Source organism: Bolinopsis microptera, chromosome 3, assembly GCF_026151205.1.
Source record: "Bolinopsis microptera isolate Bmic1 chromosome 3, MBARI_Bmic_1.0, whole genome shotgun sequence".
Taxonomy (NCBI): domain Eukaryota; kingdom Metazoa; phylum Ctenophora; class Tentaculata; order Lobata; family Bolinopsidae; genus Bolinopsis; species Bolinopsis microptera.
In genome coordinates, this window is record NC_087074.1 from 11,615,582 (window position 1) to 11,637,366 (window position 21,785).

The 21,785-nt window shown below is 38.4% G+C and overlaps 3 protein-coding genes across 3 annotated transcripts; all 3 read left to right on the plus strand.

Moving 5' to 3' along the window:
- The first annotated feature begins 4,384 nt into the window (after nucleotides 1–4,384).
- LOC134812407 (growth hormone-regulated TBC protein 1-like) lies at nucleotides 4,385–6,363 on the plus strand. Its single transcript, XM_063819808.1, has one exon. It carries the CDS (start codon nucleotides 4,393–4,395, stop codon nucleotides 5,410–5,412), a length of 1,020 nt encoding a protein of 339 aa, XP_063675878.1. The 5' UTR covers nucleotides 4,385–4,392; the 3' UTR covers nucleotides 5,413–6,363.
- Nucleotides 6,364–6,592: 229 nt separating this feature from the next.
- On the plus strand, nucleotides 6,593–21,778 carry LOC134812408 (uncharacterized). The gene is made up of 4 exons (XM_063819809.1): nucleotides 6,593–7,077; nucleotides 18,851–19,643; nucleotides 19,841–19,864; nucleotides 20,449–21,778. Exons 1-4 carry the CDS (start codon nucleotides 6,961–6,963, stop codon nucleotides 20,469–20,471), a joined length of 957 nt encoding a protein of 318 aa, XP_063675879.1. The 5' UTR covers nucleotides 6,593–6,960; the 3' UTR covers nucleotides 20,472–21,778.
- On the plus strand, nucleotides 8,884–10,111 carry LOC134812368 (uncharacterized). The gene is given in 4 exon segments (XM_063819761.1): nucleotides 8,884–8,910; nucleotides 8,994–9,127; nucleotides 9,746–9,826; nucleotides 10,099–10,111. Coding segments are annotated over 4 exon segments (255 nt in total).
- Nucleotides 21,779–21,785: the final 7 nt, after the last annotated feature.

The window sequence follows — 21,785 nt, forward strand, 5'->3', positions numbered from 1 at the left end:
TGTTTGAATCTGGTTCATTTCTACAGTTCGGCTTAAAGTGGATATAACAACATTTCTTTGTGTTGATATGCAGCAAGTTACTCTTCATATATTGATGAACAAGTTTAAGAATTTTGTTAGCTTTGCAGTAAAGTGTTTTTATACATTTATCTACAACAAATATGTTGGTGTCATCGGCAAAAAGTATAAACTTACCTAGCTCTAGGTCTGATACTCTATATATTTCATTGATGTAGATAATGAAAAGCAAGGGACCTAATACTGACCCCTGAGGCACACCAAATATTACAGACAGTTTTTCGGATTCTTCTCCAAGTACTGAAACATATTGCTGTCTATTAGAGAGGTAACTGGCTATTAATTTATTTGCAGTCCCTCGAATTCCATAATCATTCAGTTTTTTAAGCAGTTTATCATGACAGATTGTATCAAAAGCTTTACTTAAATCAATGAAGATTTTTATCTCTTAGTGATTTTTCAATGTAGTCGACAGAGAAGTTAAGTGCATGGCTTGTCGAATGATTTTTTCTGAAGCCATATTGATTTTCATATAATAATCCTTGCGACTGAAAGAAACTGTAAAGCCTGGAGAATATAATTTTTTCAAGTATTTTACCAAATATCGCTAAGGTTGAGATAGGCCTGTAATTTTCAAGAAGCTCAGCATTTTCTTTTTTATATATTGGACTTATTTTACCTACTTTTAGGTCGTCTGGAAAAACTCCCTGTTGCATACATTCGTTATACAATACCGATAGTAGTGGACTAATTTTGCCTGATACTGCCTTTACTATATGCACTGGTATATCACTAGCCTTGCCATTCTTAAGTTCCGATATGATCTTAGCCACCTCTTCAGGTGAGCAGTCATGTAGATATATATTAGCTGTATTTGATTTAGGTAAGAGGTCACAGAAACTTGGAAGCTGATTAATTTGTATTTCTCCTAGTTCTGTGTAGGCTGCATTAAGGTTAGATGCTAGGGATACAAAATACTTATTGAATTCATTCGCTATAACTCTGCGATTAGTTATCTTTTCATTGTCTATGGTAAATATAGGTCTGATATCACGTTTCTGTTTGCCACGAATTTTATTTATAAGTTCCCAGGTTTTCTTGGAGTTTCCCTGAGTTTCAAGAAACTTGTCAGAATAATATTCAGATACAGCCTTTTTACGAACCTTTTTTAGAGTCTTTCTATATTCTTTGTAGTCATCATAACGGTTTCTTTTATTACAGCAGATAGAACACAGGCATGTGCCCCCTTTTGTGTCAGTTTCGCCTTGTTTACACTTAACTTTCCTGACTTTCGCCCAGGCATCATACAGTCCATGGCAGTGGTTTACTGAGGCTATAATCCCGCCAGTAATCCAGGGGTTGTTCTGCATAGTGCGCTTAGTGGTTTTGGGTACAGCTAGTTTGCAGGTTTCGTCAATGCTGTTTTTAAAGATATCATGAAAGTTGGTAAAATCTATAATTGGTTCATTATCTAGTTTATTACCCAAGACTTCAGCAAATTTATCAGTGTTTGACTTACAATAGTCATAATATTGAGTGTGCTTATGAATATTTTTGGTCTTGCTAATTTTCCAGTCAGATATATTAAATATAGGGAGGTGGTGAGATATGTGATCAGTTATGACTCCAGAGGCAGTAACAGAGTCTAGGTCATTTGTAATGATGTTGTCGATGCATGAGGCATTACATCCAGGCTTTTCATGAGTTGCTAATGATATCAATGGGAAGAAGCCTCTACTGAATAGGACGTCTTCATACTGTGCAATAATGTTACTGTGTTTACCATGGAGATTAATGTTAAAATCACCTGCAATGTGTGTATGTTTTGGTGCTTTATCAAGGATTGACGACAATTCTTGGAGAGCTTGCTCAGCATTGCCACTTGGAGGGCGGTATATTACTCCTATAGAAGTATAATTTCCGATACTTCCTATGGTTACAAAGAGGGTTTCTAGATTTTCTGTTACTTGTGACAGGTTGTTATTTTTAACAGCATTAAAGGAGTTAAGGACATATAGAGCTACTCCTGAGCCTTTTACTTTCGAGTCAAAGGTATCTTGATAGAAGCTCTCATAGCCTGTGAGTTCGTACAAGTTTTTCAATTCAGGGCCAACATTTGTTTCAGCAAGACCAATTACAGAGAATTTGTTAGTAAATCTAGCTATTTCAATTGCCAGCGAGTCAAAGTTTGATTTGTTGCCATCAAGATTTTGAAATATTAGTGAGTTTTGCACTTGTAATTCGTGAGCAAAGGTGTGGTTTATGCCTTTTACAGAATATGAGTCACAGCTTTCAAGTACCTCAGAGATTTTACGTGTAACATCATCTGCATCAGTGTTATCATCATTGTCATCATTCAGAAGCTTGAATGGGTTATAACGGATTACTGCTAGGTGGAGACAATTATTGCAGTACAAGTCAACTTTTTGATTTTGTTTGTCACTGGTGTTATAGCATCTAGAGTGAATGGGACAGTTACAGTTGTAGCATTCAAATATAGATTGACCTAGATAGATACTTTTTAAACAGTGGGCACAGACCTCTTTTTTAAGAACATTCATACTGGAGGCTGATAGCCTTCAACATGAGGCTGTCCTCCGGCGGCATGAGAATAAAGTGTTGAACCAACCTTACCGTCCCTCCTCCCCCTCTTCCTCCTATCAGTCCCTCCATGCATCCTAACAAGGACAGTATTACGGATTAAAGTAGCAAGTTTGGCCACTCCCTTCCAATTAAGGTGCAGGTAATCCGTCCGGCCATATTTGTCAAACTCCCTGGACAAGGTTGGGCAAAGTAAGCCAGTGTTATTATCCAGGAAGTCATCAAAGCCATCAACGAACTGGACACCAAAGTTTTTGGGAAGTAGCTCACGTCGAATAAGCTCTATAAAGTATAGAACTTTCCTATTTAAGTCAGTATTTCGAGTTGGTAAAAGTGGACAAAGAAATACTTGAGCAGTTGGATTGGCCTCTTGGATTTGCTCAATCTTGAATTCTAAAAGACTAAATATAGCAAAAAAATAATGTGTATACTGTTTGAAACATTTTATATATAACCATAAAACAGTGTCTGGAAAAGAATGGTTTTGGCCACTTTGACTATAGTTGCTTGGTTCATGTTCTAGTTTATGTTTGCATGACGACTCATGCAAACCCAGCGGTATAGTAGGTTATTGTGAAAATGCTTATTGATCAGATACGACAGCTGCACCCAATCAATTAATGGGGGGGGGGGGGGGGGGGGGTATCACTGTCCATTTTATCCCTGCACAAAAAAACTGAAAAAAGACAAAGACAAAAGGGACAAAAGGGACAAGAGGCCAGAGGGACAAAAGGGACAAAATGGACAGTGGCACCCCCCCATTAATGTGAATATGATGATGAGCTGTTTGAAGGTTAGCCTACTGTGTAATGCGCTTAGTCAATAAAGACACCGTGGTTGTTATAAAAAGGAGATCATGATGAAGCAAGTATTCAGGAACATAGGCATGATACAAAGAAGAATGGTCGGTGGGGATTGGGACCCACTTAAATCACGTTAACACAGTGCCCCTCAGTAATCCATGGCCATCATGTCACTACAAAATTCAAATGTTAGGTAAAAAGCAAAAGATATCTAAAAAGCCCAATCAGAGGTCACATGCAACAGACTAAAAAACTTGATCTGCTGTTAAATATTCTCCAAATTTAGCCCAAATATCAAAATATTTATCAATGAAAATTTCAAACTTCCTGTGACACCTAGGACTTTCGTCTGATCTGTAAGCTGAATTAAATTCCTTCCTAGGTATGATAGTAGTTCATAGGAGTTCATAGGAGTTCTACCCTTATTAGTCTTCTACAAACAATCAACAAAGCTGATGGTATCTGAGTATAGTATAGTACTATGTTAACAGTACACCACAATGTAAATATTTATACTGAAGGGGGACATATTCAAAGCCTCCATCACAGTTTTCTAATCATTTGGCTTAGCCTACTGAGAAGACATTTCACAGATGTGTTATTTTGCATAGATCCAACAGATCCGGAGCTATCTCCCTAGACTAGGAAACACTGGCATTCGAATGTCTGCTTGTTTTTTAAGCTCAGTTTCTTGAGGAACCCACTTTTTTCAATATCCCTCTTGTTGTGGGAAGACCAATGGACAATGGACATTGGACATTGGACATGGAAATAATCTAATCCCTCACTTTTTGTACTAGTCTGGGTTATTTATTGAAGTGGTTAAACTAATGCATTTGTGTTGTTATTATTGACATCATAAAGTACGTTTCAAATTGCACTACATAGTCGTTAAAATAATGCTGTATAGACTATAGTGTACTAGCCTTTAATTATTTCTTGATAAATAATAGAAGAATGTTTTCAGATTATGAAAGAAGAGAAAGATGAATATGGATTCGACTGGCCTCCTAATTTTGATAAAGATCAACACTGGCGGTATACACATAAGAGGAAACTTACAGACCTACAGCTTGTTGCTGAGTGGGATGCCTTAAACGGTGTCTATAAGAGAAGTGAAACTCTAAAAAAACTGGTCAGAAAAGGGATCCCACGCCAGTACAGAGTTGATGTATGGCTATCAATATCTTCAGCAGGTAAGAACATGATGGAAAACAAGGGGCTGTTCAACGAATTAGCCACCAGGTCTTCAGATAAGAACACAAACAGTGATATTAAAGATACAAGTGGAGAGTGTGTCCTTGATATCATAAAACGGGACCTGTCTAGAACTTTTCCTGAGAATCCATCCTTCAAAGAACCAGTTATGTTGAACAATATGCAGGACATTTTGGCAGCCTTCTGCCTTCATAGACCAGATATAGGTTACTGCCAGGGTCTCAATTTCATTGTAGGTGCTTTGCTTGTCGCAACCCAACGCAAAGACGGAGAACTGGTCCCTGAGGAATGTTTTTGGCTCTTAGTTGCTCTTGTTGAAATCCTCCCAGACTATCACTCCAACAAAATGACTTGTTTAAATAATGATTGTTTAGTTCTCAATGACTTGGTTAGGAAAACTGTTCCTCAGACCCATGCAAATGTGACCCTGTTTGGGCTTCCCCTGCAAATGTTTGTTACCAAATGGTTTGTTTGCCTTTTTGTTGATGTTCTGCCATTTCACACTTTACTGCATGTCTGGGACACTTTGTTCTATGAAGGAAACAAAATACTGTTCCGTGTTGCGGTGTATCAGTTTATTTTACACAAAAGAGAGCTTAAGAAGTTGAATGATCCATCTGGATTGGCCATGTTCTTCAGAGATCTCTTCTGGGATGGTAAAGCTTGGGACAACTTTGAATATATGAGAAAGGTATTTAAGAAAACAAAGAAGATGAAAAGAAAATACATCGAACACAAAAGAATGACCAGGGCCAATGAAACGGAAGTTTGAAAAACATTTTTATGTTAGTAATAGTGTTCAATTATTTGTTTAAATCTATTAAAATGCAAAATAAGCTTGTCAAAATCATTTTCTTACATGTGATTTGTCTCAATTGACCGTTGTTGTTTAAAATCTTTGCGTAGTCCATTTAAAATAATTTTAATCTTTTCTGCGAAAGTTCGAAAAAATGCCGAAAGGAAGTTATGTCAACTGCAGTATTCAGTATTCACTCCTGTATAATAATTATTTATATTAATTTATTGAAACTTAATCAGTTTATGACAAAGAGTTGCTGATAGGAATATGAAATGATATATGTTTGATGAGGATAATATTCGTGTCCATTGCGTTTTGTAATCTTTTTAATGTTTATTGAACCGGAGTTGGTTTGTAAAGAATGTATTGGGATATCGCACAAGTTGTAAAATGAATATTGAAAAAGGAATTCTACAAAAGATGAACCACAAAATAAATTTTCAAACTAAAATGGGTGATAAGTATGTTATGTAATATGTTTGGTAGAGGGTTAATCACACTTGATACTTAATTGTTCAATTAATCATGTCAATAATATTTTGAGACTTTTCTTTGCGATTTTCTCCTGATACTTCACCTTGAATGACTTATCCGATATTTCGTTTAACTGTTTTGTAGTTTTTGATAGATTAAATTATTGATTATAACTCCACAGGTAGCGTAGATCACATATTTGAGATTTGAGAGCCATTAATTACTCAGCTCACATGATTAATGTCTTAATAAGTTTTAAATCTATTTATTCTTATTTGTTCGTTTTTTAACGTATAAAAGTGATTCTATCCAGCCGCAGATAATAATAGTTTCAGATTAACTATTAAATTATAAAATGGAAATTATTCAAATCACTGTTTTCAGTAAGTGTTGCTTGGTATGTTTAAATCGGTTTGTTTTATCTAATTTGAATTCCAATATTTTGAATTTTGTCCAGCTTTTTACTGTCTCAAAAGTCTACAGAAACCACAAAAATTAACTTCATTATTATGTTTACTCATGTTTTTAAAGTGGTTTATTTATTCACAAAATGTAGATCCTCACTATTTTACTATTTTGTGAAATTTTGCACCAATTTTGTCAGTTTTAATGTGCAAACAATGTATGTATAATTTATATTATAAATACTATTATATAGTTTATTGTATTCCCTGTTTAAATTTCTGGTAGAGGGTCTGGGTACATATCATTGATATATATCTGTGAAATCAAAGCGTGTAAAACTTAGCGAAATATTCTGCTAGCTACTCAAGGGCCAGGGCTGGGTCAGACTGGCAGTTAAGGAGTTAAGGTCAGGGTAAAGGGTAAGGGTTGAGCTAGTAATATCAAAGCTGGTGTTTGCCGAAAGTCTGAGTGCACGTGCTGCGCATTGTGTTGCACGTGCTGCGCATCATGTTGCACGTGCTGCACATCGTGTTGCACGTGCTGCGCATCATGTTGCTATACTATTTTATATTATTGCCATATTGCTGCACATCATGTTGCTATAGTAACGAGTGTGTTTAGCTGTGTCACGTCACCTGGTGTATGTTACCCCGGCTAGACAAGCACGTTGCCACTCTCGCTTACTACATCAGATACAACAATGTTGACCAGTTTCTTCGCTACTACGATACAGAACTGAATAACCTTTCCCAAACACAGGTTTTTATTTCATCTCTTCTGCCTCTTTCTTTTATTTATAGGTGATGAAAATTGGAGGGGATTGTCCACAATCAAAATTCCTTCGAGAAACTTTGCGCATTTTCAACGTTTTTGTTTTTTTGCATTTTTGACAAATTTCGAAATCATTTCAGATGAAATTTTCAGATTAATTTTCAGATTAATATAAATACTACTGTCATCTTTAAAATGTTCAATTTTGGGAATTTTGAAATGGCAACAATTTCAACAGTTTTAAAATCATTGTCTGCTTAGTTGATATTTTTGACACTTGCGCTTATTTTTTATAATAATTTTAAAATTCACGACCATATTTGAGGACAATCCCTACTCCGTTTATCAGTAACCGTACAGTTGTGTGTTGACTGTGTTGACTGTGTTGACTGTGTGACTGCTAAATTGTTTAGTAATTGATGCATCGTAAAGTCTGCAACCGTTCACGTTCAGACTCCTAATTTAATTGTATGTGACAGAGGTCTAATTGTATGTGACCCAGACTTACAAAAACCAGATTCTGGTTTCTGCTACATTTTATTTGCCGACTAATATATAGTACAAATTGTCTTTTGAGAGAAGTATTTTTGAGGATTGCAGTTCCATTTACCAATTAAGTGAACTGACACTGGTTATAAAATTCCAGTGTTGTAAAACGAGAAGGTGGATATATTTTACATTCCTCCTCTTTCTGCTTTGAAAATTCCCCCGTGATTACTAAGTGTGCTATCATATTATTTCACATACGTCCCAGACATTTCTAGTTAATTACAGAGCAAAATGACTCCTCCGTGTCATCACATCCTTGTGTAGTCGGAGCGTTGGAATGTGCTGCACATTGTGCACTGTACGTGACACATACCTGCAAATAATCCGACACATGCCTGCTAGTAATTGCGACATATTACCACTGTTACTCCCGTACTGTTCCACAATCCCGTTATTCTTACTTCCTGTGTCGTGAGTCCTTCTCAGACCGGTCTGTTTCCGTCGTCTGCTAAATTGTAATGTGTTGCAGAATCAGTTACCAGGTTACTTGGTTACTGTTACTTGGTTACTGTTACCTGGTTACTTTTACTTGGTTACTGTTACCTGGTTACTTTTACTTGGGTACTGTTACCTGGTTGCTATTACCTCGTTACCGTTACACACACACACCTTCACTAGCTTGCACAATGTACACACATTTACAGTTTGCTTGCCCAAACATACGCCGTACAGCAAGATAACTGAAGCTCTGTGTGTATGTTTAAGATTTACCACCAAAGGCAAAGTGCCCTAAAATATAATCCCCGTGCTGTTCACCTCCACCATGATCATAATCTGAAGAGCTCTGGACAGAAAACATTGTCCAGAGCCGTAAACCTATCACCATGTACGTTATATTAAGCTTTTCAGCGTATAAAATGCCAACATTCTTACTATACCAGTTGTTAAGGCTGAGTTGCAAATTATGTGTACTTGTTGCTTTGTTCCCATTTTTATTTCCTTGCTAAGCAACCTATTCTAGTAGCAGAAAACTACTAAAGCAACCTACTCAGTTCTCCTATACACGTTCGCTTACAAGTCCTTCTTTCTTTCGATTACCTAAATTGCGTGATAGTTTCGATTTATATGATCGAATAGAGCTCCAGTCTAAGATCTCATCATCTCTCATAAAATATTGATACACCACATTCTTTCTGCCGTGCAATCCTGCATTCCTTATTATACGGCCACTACTTTTAACGTGTCTATCTAATTTGTTAGGAGGTTGAGATAAGTGCGATTAGGTTACTTACCCGGGAGTTTAAAATGTCGTATTTAAAGCAGCGAGATGGCGTAGAGTTTAATGGATTTGTCTGTGTATACTGTATAGTTTGGTGGAGTCCACGTCACGTACAGCACGGAACCATGCTTGACAGTATCATACTTTACGGTACCTTACTTTACGGTACCATACTTTACGGTACCATACTTTACGGTACCATACTTTACGGTACCATACTTTACGGTACCATACTTTACGGTACCATACTTTACGGTACCATACTTTACGGTACAATACTTTAGGCCTCATGTAGCCGGTGGGCCCGACATGATACGACATATCTCGACACGTCGGGGTTTGTCGGGGTTTGTCGGGGTTTGTCAGGGTTTTGTCGGGTGTGTCGGGGAGTCTCTCAACAAAAAGCCGAGACGGATTCATCAAGCTTTATGTAGAAAAACACTACACAAGAAGGCCTCATGTAGCCGGTGGGCCCGACATGATACGACATATCTCGACACGTCAGGGTTTGTCGGGGTCTGTCGGGATATGTCGGGGTTTGTCGAGCCTGGAGGCTACATGGAGCCTTACTTTACGGTACCATACTTTACGGTACCATACGTATACTTTACGGTACCATACTTTACGGTACCATACTTTACGGTATTATACTTTACGGTATCACACTTAACGGTTCCAAACCTTACGGTACCCTACTGCAACTGTCCGGTGCCATACTTTACGGTGCCATACTTTACGGTACCATACTTTACGGTACCATACTTTACGATATTATACTTTACGGTATCACACTTAACGGTTCCAAACCTTACGGTACCATACTGCAACTGTCCGGTGCCATACTTTACGGTGCCATACTTTACGGTACCATACTTTACGGTACCATACTTTACGGTATTATACTTTACGGTACCATACTTTACGGTACCATAGTTTACGGTATCACACTTAACGGTTCCAAACCTTACGGTACCCGACTGCAACTGCCCGGTACCATACTTTATGGTACCATACCAAATGCCATAATGTACGGTCCTCTCTTGTATATGCACTGTAGGGGGGGGGGGGGGGGGGGGGGGTACTGTACCATTACAAGACACAAGGTTAATGTTATTAACTCGGAAAAGTAAACATTGCTCCCTAACATTAACACGCGAAACATCCGACTATGTTAACAATGTTGTTGAGTTTTTTTAGGCACGAATATTCTGTGTGCTAGCTATGATTTTATCTTCCTCTAGCTCTGAGCCGTGAATAGTAAAGTTAGTCTAGATTGATTAAAGATGGTTATGCTGCATCGTCTTCTGTGGCTAAGTAAGTATGGCCAATTCCGATAGCGTTGCCTACACTAGCTACTTTAATGATTTAAAGCTTCCTTTCAAAAGGTATTAGTGGCCACATGTTCCCCGAAACATATTGTGTCCTGAAGGGATTCCCAGAATAGTTTCCTGAAATAGCGTTCCCTGCCCTCCATTCTTGAGCTATTTTTTTGCAGTCGCCAGACAGCTAGATTACGCTACCCCTGTCACAGTCATATGGAAATTCCAATTACTTTGCCTCTGCGGGATATTTTGAACAAAGCAACGCTTACACGTGACTGAAGACTTCCTTTCAGAGAGTTTAAGTGATTCTAGCGTTTCCTGAAATAGCGCCCTTTTCAACCCTTTCTGGCTCTACTTTTGTTCGACTAGATTACGTTACCCCACTTGTACAGTGTTGCTTTTATCGAGATACTTTTTAAAGGAACCCTCATGCTCGCATATTATAAGAATGCAGTGAAATGGCGCTGAGTATTGTGGCAATAAGACTATATAAGTAGCTTGATAGAATGTTAACTAAAAACTACCAGATATTAAAATATTATGATAATTATAGTCCACACAGTTGTGTAGCTTCAACTTATAGTTTTTTGTTAATAACCGCTGGGATATTGCCTAATGCCTAACGAAATAAATTTTCTATTAATAAACTGCCAATTGTTTTAATCAATTCTTGAATAATAACCGACTGGATATTTTATTTGATGTCATCCCTTTGGCTGACTTCCTCTAAGCTATTTTCAAATTATATTTTCAAATTATACACCTGAACTTGTGGAGCGCTATCATTATTATGCTATTATAATCTATAATATAATTTACGATCATATGATAATCAATAATTTATTAATATATCATTGCATAATATTAAATCATATGGATATCGGAAAACGCGTTTTGTCAAACTAATTACTATACAGAGTGTGCATAAAATTGTGAATGTGAATTTACCTCTAAAAACGGACATTGCATCTAATAACTACCACATCCCGGCATCGCCATAAACGCTTACACAATACACACTCCAACAATTTGCTCTAAACTTCCTTCAATTTGGCCGACGACTAGACACCCATAAACACATAATATAACACATAAACACATTTATATTATTATATAACTCTCTACCAATTTATATACATCGTGTGAACTTTACGCTTCTGCACACATCATGACAAATTGCAGAACAATACCCAGCAATACCTTACACTTACAGTGCTGATCCATCATACCCAGTACCCTCTCTCCATCTTCACACATACCTGGTTACTGTCACCTGGTTACCCAGTACCCTCTCTCCATCTTCACACATACCTGGTTACTGTCACCTGGTTATTGTCACCTGGTTACTGTTACTTGGTTACCCAGTACCCTCTCTCCATCTTCACACATACCTGATTACTGTCACCTGGTTACCCAGTACCCTCTCTCCATCTTCACACATACCTGGTTACTGTTACCTGGTTACTGTCACCTGGTTGCCCAGTACCCTCTCTCCATCTTCACACATACCTGGTTACTGTCACCTGGTTATTGTCACCTGGTTACTGTTACTTGGTTACTGTTACTTGGTTACTGCTACTTGGTTACTGTTACTTGGTTACTGTTACTTGGTTACTGTTACTTGGTTACTGTTACTTGGTTACTGTTACTTGGTTACTGTTACTTGGTTACTGTTACTTGGTTACTGTTACTTGGTTACTGTTACCTGGTTACTGTTACCTGGTTACTGTTACTTGGTTACTGTTACTTGGTTCCTGTTACTTGGTTACTGTTACTTGGTTACTGTTACTTGGTTACTGTTACTTGGTTACTGTTACTTGGTTACTGTTACTTGGTTACTGTTACTTGGTTACTGTTACTTGGTTACTGTTACTTGGTTACTGTTACTTGGTTACTGTTACTTGGTTACTGTTACTTGGTTACTGTTACTTGGTTACTGTTACTTGGTTACTGTTACTTGGTTACTGTTACTGTTACCCAGTTACCCAGTACACTCTCCATCTTCACACATACCTCCCACATATTTTATGTCATATTATGTTCTAACTTCTAATGTGCGCACTGTCAACTTCACTCCCTCATCTTATTAACCTGGACTCATCAGACCACACACTTAGTACATTAGTACAGTGGGTAACCAGGTAACAGTAACAGTAACCAAGTACCAGGTAACAGTAACCAGGTATCAGTGCCGACTATCTTACTTACTTTGAGCTAGTACCACGACTCACAGTGGGTAACCAAGTAACAGTAACCAGGTATTAGTGCCGACTATCTTACTTACTTTGAGCTAGTACCACGGTCACAGTGGGTAACCAGGTAACAGTAACAGTAACCAAGTACCAGGTAACAGTAACCAGGTATTAGTGCCGACTATCTTACTTACTTTGAGCTAGTACCACGGTCACAGTGGGTTGATTGCTGGGGGAAAAATGAGTCTCCACTCTCCAATCACTATAAAACATACGCTATATAAAGATTTATTTCAACATTTCGTCTATGACAAAGGAAATACTCTAACCTGGGGGAGTTCCGTAGTCACACAAAAAAAGATGTTTCACGATATGTAACCAGATAGCTTTTTGATCTAAAAACCTTTTAAAATTTTCTCTCCGTCACAGTGTTACAGGGCCTTTTAATACAGATTCCAATCCAGCAGCAGTAACTACACAGCCTAGTACAGTGGAGTCAGCGATTTGACGCACTGATTGTAGTTATTAGTGGTTACTAATGGTTACTAATGGTTACTAATGGTTACTAATGCAAATGGTTACTAATGCAAATGGTTACTAATGGTTACTAATAAATGTATCAGCCTAGTATGGTTACATTGGAGCCGGTGGTATGACGTGTAATTTGGAGCACTCATAACGGCACTTCAATAGCCGTCACAGAGCCGTACCGTTAACGTAATATAAATGCACATAGTCTGTCAATATGTTTCTTAATTGAGTTTAGAGCGGGGAATGGAGCGTCACTGCTACTATTAGTGGGGAGCAGCGACACTACTAAACCTGCTCCGCTGTGTTGCGGTGCATATTAATATTGTCTGTCCTCATGGCAATTAGTTACGTCTTCCTGTGAACTCTGCCTCAAATTTTATTCTCAGTGCAGTAGTCTAGTCAATAGGTTGGATAAATCGTGGCTCGTGTGTGATGATTTGGAGATTTTGCTTGCTTAAAATTAAATCTAAACAATGGTTAAGGACTACACACTGAGGGCCTCATGTAGATCCTCTATAGTTTATAATATGGTTTATTGTAAGACATTTCAGGACCGGTAACCATGCTAATAGAACACCTCAAAACAAGCATGGTAACTGTTTCTTTTCGTAGTATTCCGAATGTTTTATCTGAAGAGGTGTATTTTCACTGCAGCCTTATATTTCATGGATATTGTGGCTCTTCCACAAATTATTCAGCTGATTGAATGCTCCTGAGACTTGCTCTTGAAACTTGCTCCTGAAACTTGCTCCTGAGACTTGCTCCTGAAACTTGCTCCTGAAACTTGCTCCTGAAACTTGCTGCATTCGTGCAGACAGCTCACATTGTACCGTTTCTGAATATAGTTGTAGTCACGTACGCAAAATCACTGACTTGCTGCACTCTTGTGTCTTCAACAGTAATATAGTGGCTTCTTGGTGTTCGACCATGACCTCCATCTTATTATCATTGATTCTGGGACCAGCCTGTTTACACGGCAGATAAGTTGGTTACTGAAGACTGGAAGACACTTCTTTTCTGATAGGAATAAATTTTCGCTCTGAAATCAATAACTGTTCTAGTGTTTTATATTCTTTAGTTTTTCTACATCTAGTCACGCTTGGATGGCTTAAATATAATATATATTATGTATATTTAAATTTGTATAATTCCAAGAAATGTGATTAATGTCGAAGGGTGTTATAAATGGTAGAATTTATTTATCTTTAAAATATGGACAGTTTTGTGTACTTACCAGTAATCGACCGGGATTCCCGGCGCCGTGAAATCCCGGCACCGGGGGAGCTATTTCTTCCCGGCCCCGGCCGATTTTCAATTTTTGCCGGGAATTTGGCCGGGAATTTTTGATCGAAATCGGCCTAAAACTTTCATATAAATCTTAAAATGGATTTTCAATTTTGAAAGGATGATGTTCAGAGTGCCAACTTTCAAGAGCAGTCCTTTGTTTTTGTAACCTCTGATAGTTTTTACAATTACGGTATTCCACCTAAATCCTTAAATCTTAAACAAAAGTTGAAAAGTTCTAACTTGGCCGTGGATTTATTAAATTCACGGCCCCAGCCCCGGCCAAATTCCAGAACGGCCAATTCCCGGCCCCGGCAAAATTTGGACATTCCCGGCCCCGGCCCCGGCCCCGGCAAAATCCTACCCCCGGTCGTTTACTGGTACTTACTGTATACTGTAGTATACTACAATATACTGTTTAGTGTTTACTTTTAATAATTATAATATGCACTTTCTTACTTGATATATTTAATTTATGGATATTGATATATTTAATTTATGGAAATTGGACACGTCATATGTATGTAAGTAACATGCAATAGCAGTTGATGGGACATTTATCGCATAATTATTAATTTTGCAGAAATATTCCGGAGAAATTAATCTAATTTTTATTTATTGTCTCGAGTCTTGACACCACAGTACCAATAACACGATGGAACGTTATTTCTTGCAGACCTCAACTGAGCTGATTTGGCCATAATATTAGGATTTAACAATTGTCTACTCTCTCTCACGTGATATCCATATAAGGAGCAGTGGCTCACGTGATGTCCATTTATAAGGAGCGGTGGCTCACGTGATGTCCATATAAGGAGCGGTGACTCACGTGATATCCATATAAGGAGCGGTGACTCACGTGATGTCCATATAAGGAGTGTCGGCTCAATACTTTTGCTTTATCGCTAGGTTCGCTCATCAGATCTGTAACTATTGTAAATCTTGTCGTTAATTTTATTGATTTTATTACCTTCGCTACTCTCTAGTGTGTAACTGTCAGCGCTCTATACTGTATTGTCCTAATCCCCTCCAGCTCCCTTCCTCTCGAGAATTTTCTTATTTTTAGCATACTTCAGTAATCAAAAGATATTTTCTTTTGCTTTCTAAGTAAGCGTTTTTACAGCTCCCTCGCCTAAATATATCACTAAATAATCCTTGTGAGGTTTAATAAATGTAACAGCATCACGTGATGACCTTATATAAGGAGCGGCGGCTCAGTATAATGCATAAATTAGAGCAATAAGAAGTGCGTGATGGATCTTTCTAGAAATTAGAACGCGCTTCTGCCTTCGTTCACACTTTCTCGCCTACTATAAAAAGAAGACCTACCGTGTGTAATGTGGACAGTCCACACAAAAGTCGGAAGCAATGGTTTTAATTTATTTGCAACTGCTATTTCTAAGAGCTGTGAATAAGTTGCGATTGTATTTGTTACACTGCATTAATTGCATAGTTTCGGTCGCTAATTCCTTTCTTTTACAACAGAATCGGTCTTGATGGAATTTCAATGCCTATTGATATTTTAATAAACTCGTACACAGCGATTACAGCTTACATTTCACTCAATGGATTACTGGATGTTACAGCTTATATTTTAAGTTTCTACTTTCTACCGTCTATTTAATTTTTAAGTTCCTTATTCTACTGGCATTTAAAGGAGAAATTTACTGTCCTTTCTAAACGGCGTTTATTCAGTGTACTCTTGAATCTTAAGTTCGAAGCTAGGAACAAAACTGCAAAAGAAATGTTGAAATTAATAAACTCTAGTCGTTAACAGAGGTTTCAGCACTAGATCAAGCTGTTATACTATACTAGAGTGCTCTATTATTCTAGATTTTGCTAGAGTAATACATTATGAAACTCAATACTTTTGTCAGATATCCTAATTAGATTACCGTGTTCCACCCAGGAAAAAGAAACTTTGACGTCTGCCAACATCTTATCGTTCTAATACGTGCGTGCACGCCACCAGGAATGTAGCCTGGAATTCTTATTATATCTAAAGCATATCTTATCAGTTATCAGCAGCCCATTACATGACCTACTGCATTGCACCACACGTGTTGTTGGAGCAACTTGTAGTTACTAGAGGTTACCTCCTAGTCCTGAAGTTACTATGGCTAGAAGTGGTTACTAGAGGTTACTTATATATATGTAGCAGTATTAGAAGTAATAAAGCATTTCTTATCAGCAGTACATTACGTTACCTGCATTATCCTCACACGTGACACGACATTAGAGCTCCTAGTAGAGTCAGAAGGGAAGTGTTAGTTCCATCTGTTATACGGTACATACCGCACATACCGTTATTCGGGTACATACCGCACATCTTCACATGTGCACTGTACCAGCTACATATCACTTAGTTTCTTGTTTCCCGACTGCAACCTCTGTGTTTTACTCTGTAAACATACTATTTTCTCGCTCATTCCTTCCCTTTTTTATTTTCTCCTTTTCTTTCTCCTCAGATCGCATTTTCAAGACCGTTTTAGATTACAAACACAGAATTTCCTCAGCCGAAAACAACTCAATTTTTGTCTGCGAACCTTTGCGATAAACTCCACCTTGTAGCTCTGTAATTGTAAAGTTGGAGTTCCGGCCACGTTGAGGCAGGAGCGTTATAGTACCTACGTGATGCCCATATGCATATAAGGATCGGCACACACATAAACTTTCTACTTCCTACCCCTCTTGCTGCTCTCTGTATATGTTGGTGTGGACTGTGGGTAAGTGAAAGGGAGGGAGGGAGGGAGGGGGGAGGGGGAAGGGGGGAGGGAGGGGGGAGGGGGGAGGAAGGAGGGAAGGAGGGAAGGAGGGAGGGAGGGTGGGAGAGAGAGAGAGAGAGAGAGAGAGAGAGAGAGAGAGAGAGAGAGAGAGAGAGAGAGAGAGAGAGAGAGAGAGAGAGAGAGAGAGAGAGAGAGAGAGAGAGAGAGAGAGAGAGAGAGAGAGAGAGAGAGAGAGAGAGAGAGAGAGAGAGAGAGAGAGAGAGAGAGAGAGAGAGAGTCCAGACTGTAGAGTAATTATATAATTTGATTACCGCATTCACCCTGGATCACAGTTATATTTATATAACTGATCTGTGTACTCTCGTGTTTTACCTACATTTTCTGACCCCGCCCTGTTCCGTAACTGCGCGGCGGTTTCCATTTGTTTTTCGTTTTGATACAAAGTCCTGTTCTATTACTACTGCTTCTAAAATTATGCAGAGGAGCTGAAGAGTTAGTGAAATATCAAGTTATGTGAATATTTCTTAATTCCTCGAATCAAAATTATTATTTCCATCTTTAGCAGAACTGTTACCAAGTAATTAATATCTGTCGTTTGATTATTTTACTTTTTAGTAATATCAGATCAGAGTGTTTCGGATTGACACCTAAGCTCTGGGTAAATAGAACTATTACTATTTATAGGCTCTATTCTCCGCAAAGTTATTCTCCCTGCCACTTGTATGTTTGCCGCTACTCCATTTAGCCACCTACAGAAGTTGCAGAACTTATAACTGAAGGTGCTAGATTTTCGTGTGATACCCATTATAATTACTCACTAATCTAATGATTAATAGGTTAAATTACCCAATGATAAAGCTGTAATGACCTTGTGGCCGAGTGTAGGTTTCAGCATTTGTTTACACATTGTGCAGTTGGCTTGCTTTTGTTAGGTTCACTTCTTTTGTTTTTTCATTGTTTTGCGGTTTAAAATTATCTTATGTTCTCAGCTTTTGTTAACCACTTAAAAAATTATTGAGGTGGGGCACTATCGAGAACGCTTGCTAACAGTTCAACTATTTTACTAAGCAATAATTATATTCTTAAAACCGTCATCTAATATCTGAGCTCCTTAAAGCTAATCATTAAATAGCATTGCACTACCTTGTCATGCATGCCAACTATTCGGCTCCACCCGAATTCCCGCACTCTTAGGTCTTTTCCCGTTTATCCACCAAAATTTCGTCCATACCGCTAGGAGCATGACTTATCATATCAAATATTTGTTTTTGATTACATCAGCCGGCCCGGCCCTATGATTTGGCTTTTCCTTCCTGTAACTTTTTTTCCTGTTATGTGGTGGGACCCCGTGTTATTTGGAAGAGGTTTAAACTAGGCCGGGAATGTGTGCAGATCAGGTAAATTTTATACTGTTTCTCTCTCTCTCTCTCTCTCTCTCTCTCTCTCTCTCTCTCTCTCTCTCTCTCTCTCTCTCTCTCTCTCTCTCTCTCTCTCTCTCTCTCTCTCTCTCTCTCTCTCTCTCTCTCTCTCTCTCTCTCTCTCTCTCGCTACGTGCTAGAAAGGAATGTTTGCAGGACTATAATACGTGTTAGGTTCTATGTTGGATTATTAGGAGTAGTAAGTATACTGCCGCTATCCCTTAGCTTTTAAATTTACACCGAGTAATGCTGTGATGGTACGTAGAAATTGGAATTTGTGTGTGTCCGTGTTCCTTGTGTAACTGCCCAATGCCAATAGGTAGGAACTTGTAAAACGCCCCGCGCTGTGCCCGCTGTATTTAAATACCATGGTCCTCCTTAATCATCAGTTTATAATATTTGCATCGCATCGCTTCCGATGCTTCTGTACCCCTAGTAGCGTTGTAAGAATGTCACTGTAACTCGGATACAAAACATTTTTATCCCAAGATTGTTACTGTAACAACATACTTTTCGTTAGGTGAAGGACGTTAAGGAGAAAGCGGTCGCCCTGTCGGAGTATCCTGAGAACAAGTTTAGATCAGTTCTAACGACCCTGTTTGGCAAGATGCCAGCTCTTCTGTCCGACAATCTTTCTTCTAGCAGTGACAGCAGCTACGTCTCTACGGTCACTGATCTCACGGCGGACCCTGTCCCAGTGTCAGAGCCCGCCGTGGCGCACATTACCGCAGCGCATGTAAGCGCAATGCAAGTCAGCGCACCTCTTCTTAACAACAGCCACACAGGCAAACAGATGAAGAAGAAATCTCACCGCAAGAGGAAGAAGGGCTCCGCGGCGGCTACATCGCCCACCGACAAAGTGATCCTGCCGCCGCCACCACCTCCTGTTTTAGAGACACCTAGTATCACATCAGCTTCATACGCCGACATGCTCCGCAAACCTCAGCCCCTTATTCTGTCGGAGTGCTCCTCGGAAACGGACCTATCTCCCCCCATGTCCAATTCCTCCATATCCACCCACTCGACCTCGTGTCCTGACATCGCCTGGGACAAATGTCCGCCCTCCCAGTGCAAACACACGCAACTGGAGTTCTTGAACGAGAGCAGTATTTCTAGCAGCGACAACCAACTTGCTAATGTCATATCTATTAGCCAGGCGGGCGATTTGCAGTCAGTCTTCGAGTCAAGCAAGAGTGAGAGATCAAACTATCAGAACCAGTCGCCGACGACCCTACGTCCTTACTCAATATACAACCATCAATCGGATACAATGTCAGATAGCCATCAGAAACTTATTAACTACTTTTCCAGAGGTGAATATTTTGTCTCATATTAGATAAGGATTTAATCAAGAATCCCCCCGAGAAAATTTGTATCGAACATAGATTTTTACGATAATTTGTTAAGCTGCAATTGACGCTGAAATGACAAATTCTTAAGTAGAATATTATCTGATGGCAAGTTTAAACAACCATGGGCAGTGGGCACATACTAAACTGTCTCATTTCAGAATGGAGGAAAGTACAGAATTCAAGTGAGTATCATATCTGATTTCTTTAAACTTTTATCACGTGATTAACTTCAATATGGGTCATGAGTTTTGAAATGAGCTCATCCCTTGTCTGGCATGATCCAGTTTTTCGGCACTCGCTCAGTAGGTTTGCGCGCGAAAGTAACTCTTTCATTTTGCTTAAATTTGTAGTGTGCTTCGCGCAAAGCACGCGAGTATATTTTCGTAATGCACGACTAGACACTTCAACTTCTTTCATAATTAAAGATCTACACTGCATATTATTCATTTTTACACTCTTAAATTGTCCAAAGCAATAGTCAGTTGATCATCTCTTACTAATTCCTAGAGTCGGAATGTTTGACTGGATTCAACTCGTGGCCACCAAACATTTCTTGCCAATCCATTGACTGTGTCAAAATGGAAGTCTCGCTAAAATTAGGATTTTTCTGTGATAGGACAAATCACGTACCTAGACCTGATAGAAATTATTATTAGGGCAGTGACTCGACTACACTAAACATAGTCCCACATAGTTTTGACTGCTATTTTGCCCCGCACAGTACACAACATGTCGTTACTTGTTAACCAAAGCCATATAATTTCAGACAAAGATATTAGAGCTAGATAGAGTCTCTGTCCCGGACGATTTCTTAGCTTATAGTGTAGAATTTATATATATTTTAATGGTATAGTAATAATAAAAACTTTAATTTTCGAAGGATGATGAACTTCAAATGTGAAAATTAATTTATTTTGTTTCGATAAAGCTGAGTTTTGAGTTTTGCAAGTTTCAAAAGAATGATATGATGATATGATGATTAGAACGGGGTACTTACTGTACGATTCCACTTTTTACGGTTTTTCCCTCATTTTTTCTGTGAACTCTCTTGCAAGTCACCGTGTGCATGATCTAGATACAATGTACATACTAAATGGACTTAAAAGCTACATATTTTAACTTATTAATATTATTACAATTTCTACAAAGTGATTTATATTACACAGACCATTTATATATTATGCGATATTAGAATTTAGTTCTATGTAAAAAATTATGAAATGATGAGTAGCTGCAAAAGTTATGTATAATAGATCCGTTAGTTCCGTAATTGTTTTCATAGGGGTTTCATATGAATACCCCTTATCTGCCCTAAAATTAGATATTTTAAATTTTGTCGACCGTTTGATAATCGGACTGCCAAAATGATTTCAATCAAAGCCTCCTATGAGCTGGTCAAAATATTCAGCTTTTTGATGTTGCTTTGAATTAAACAACAACACTTACGCAGTTTTGGATCATTCGAACTGACGGTCGCCGGAAATTCAACCTTAGGGCTGATAAGGTATCAAATGTAATTAAGAATAATGTGACTTAAATTTAGTCTACGGTGTTAAAATCTTTATAAATGCAACAATTTGTTGCCATAACTGCAATTATATGAGGACAGTTTATTAAGCAGCGGCCTGTCTTTTTGATATTGATTGAGCTTGTGCACAGTGTCAGGGATACGAGAGACCCTCTGAATTGTAAACAAAACGACACAGAATATTACCTTATATGGGCATCACGTGTGACCCTCCAAAGTCTCTGATATAAGCCGGAAAAATTGTTTTGTATCTTTATAAAAAGCTCAAATGATATATTATAATGTGTACAGAAGTGTACCGAATATATACTGATGGTTGAACTATTTTCCGAGATAACATGTCAACACCTGTAACCCGATTATTGTAAAAGTACCTTATATGGTAGTGTAACCATGGTGATGTTACCTTATGTGGTAGTGATATACCATCAACACAGATCTACCGCCGAATGCATGGGGTTGAATTATAAGCTTCTTGCAAGTGTGTTTATTATTTCAATATGTAGTAGCTATGTTCCGTTGCGAAGTTGTATGTCGAATTTTTAGGATTCGTAATCATTAGTTTTTACTTGAGT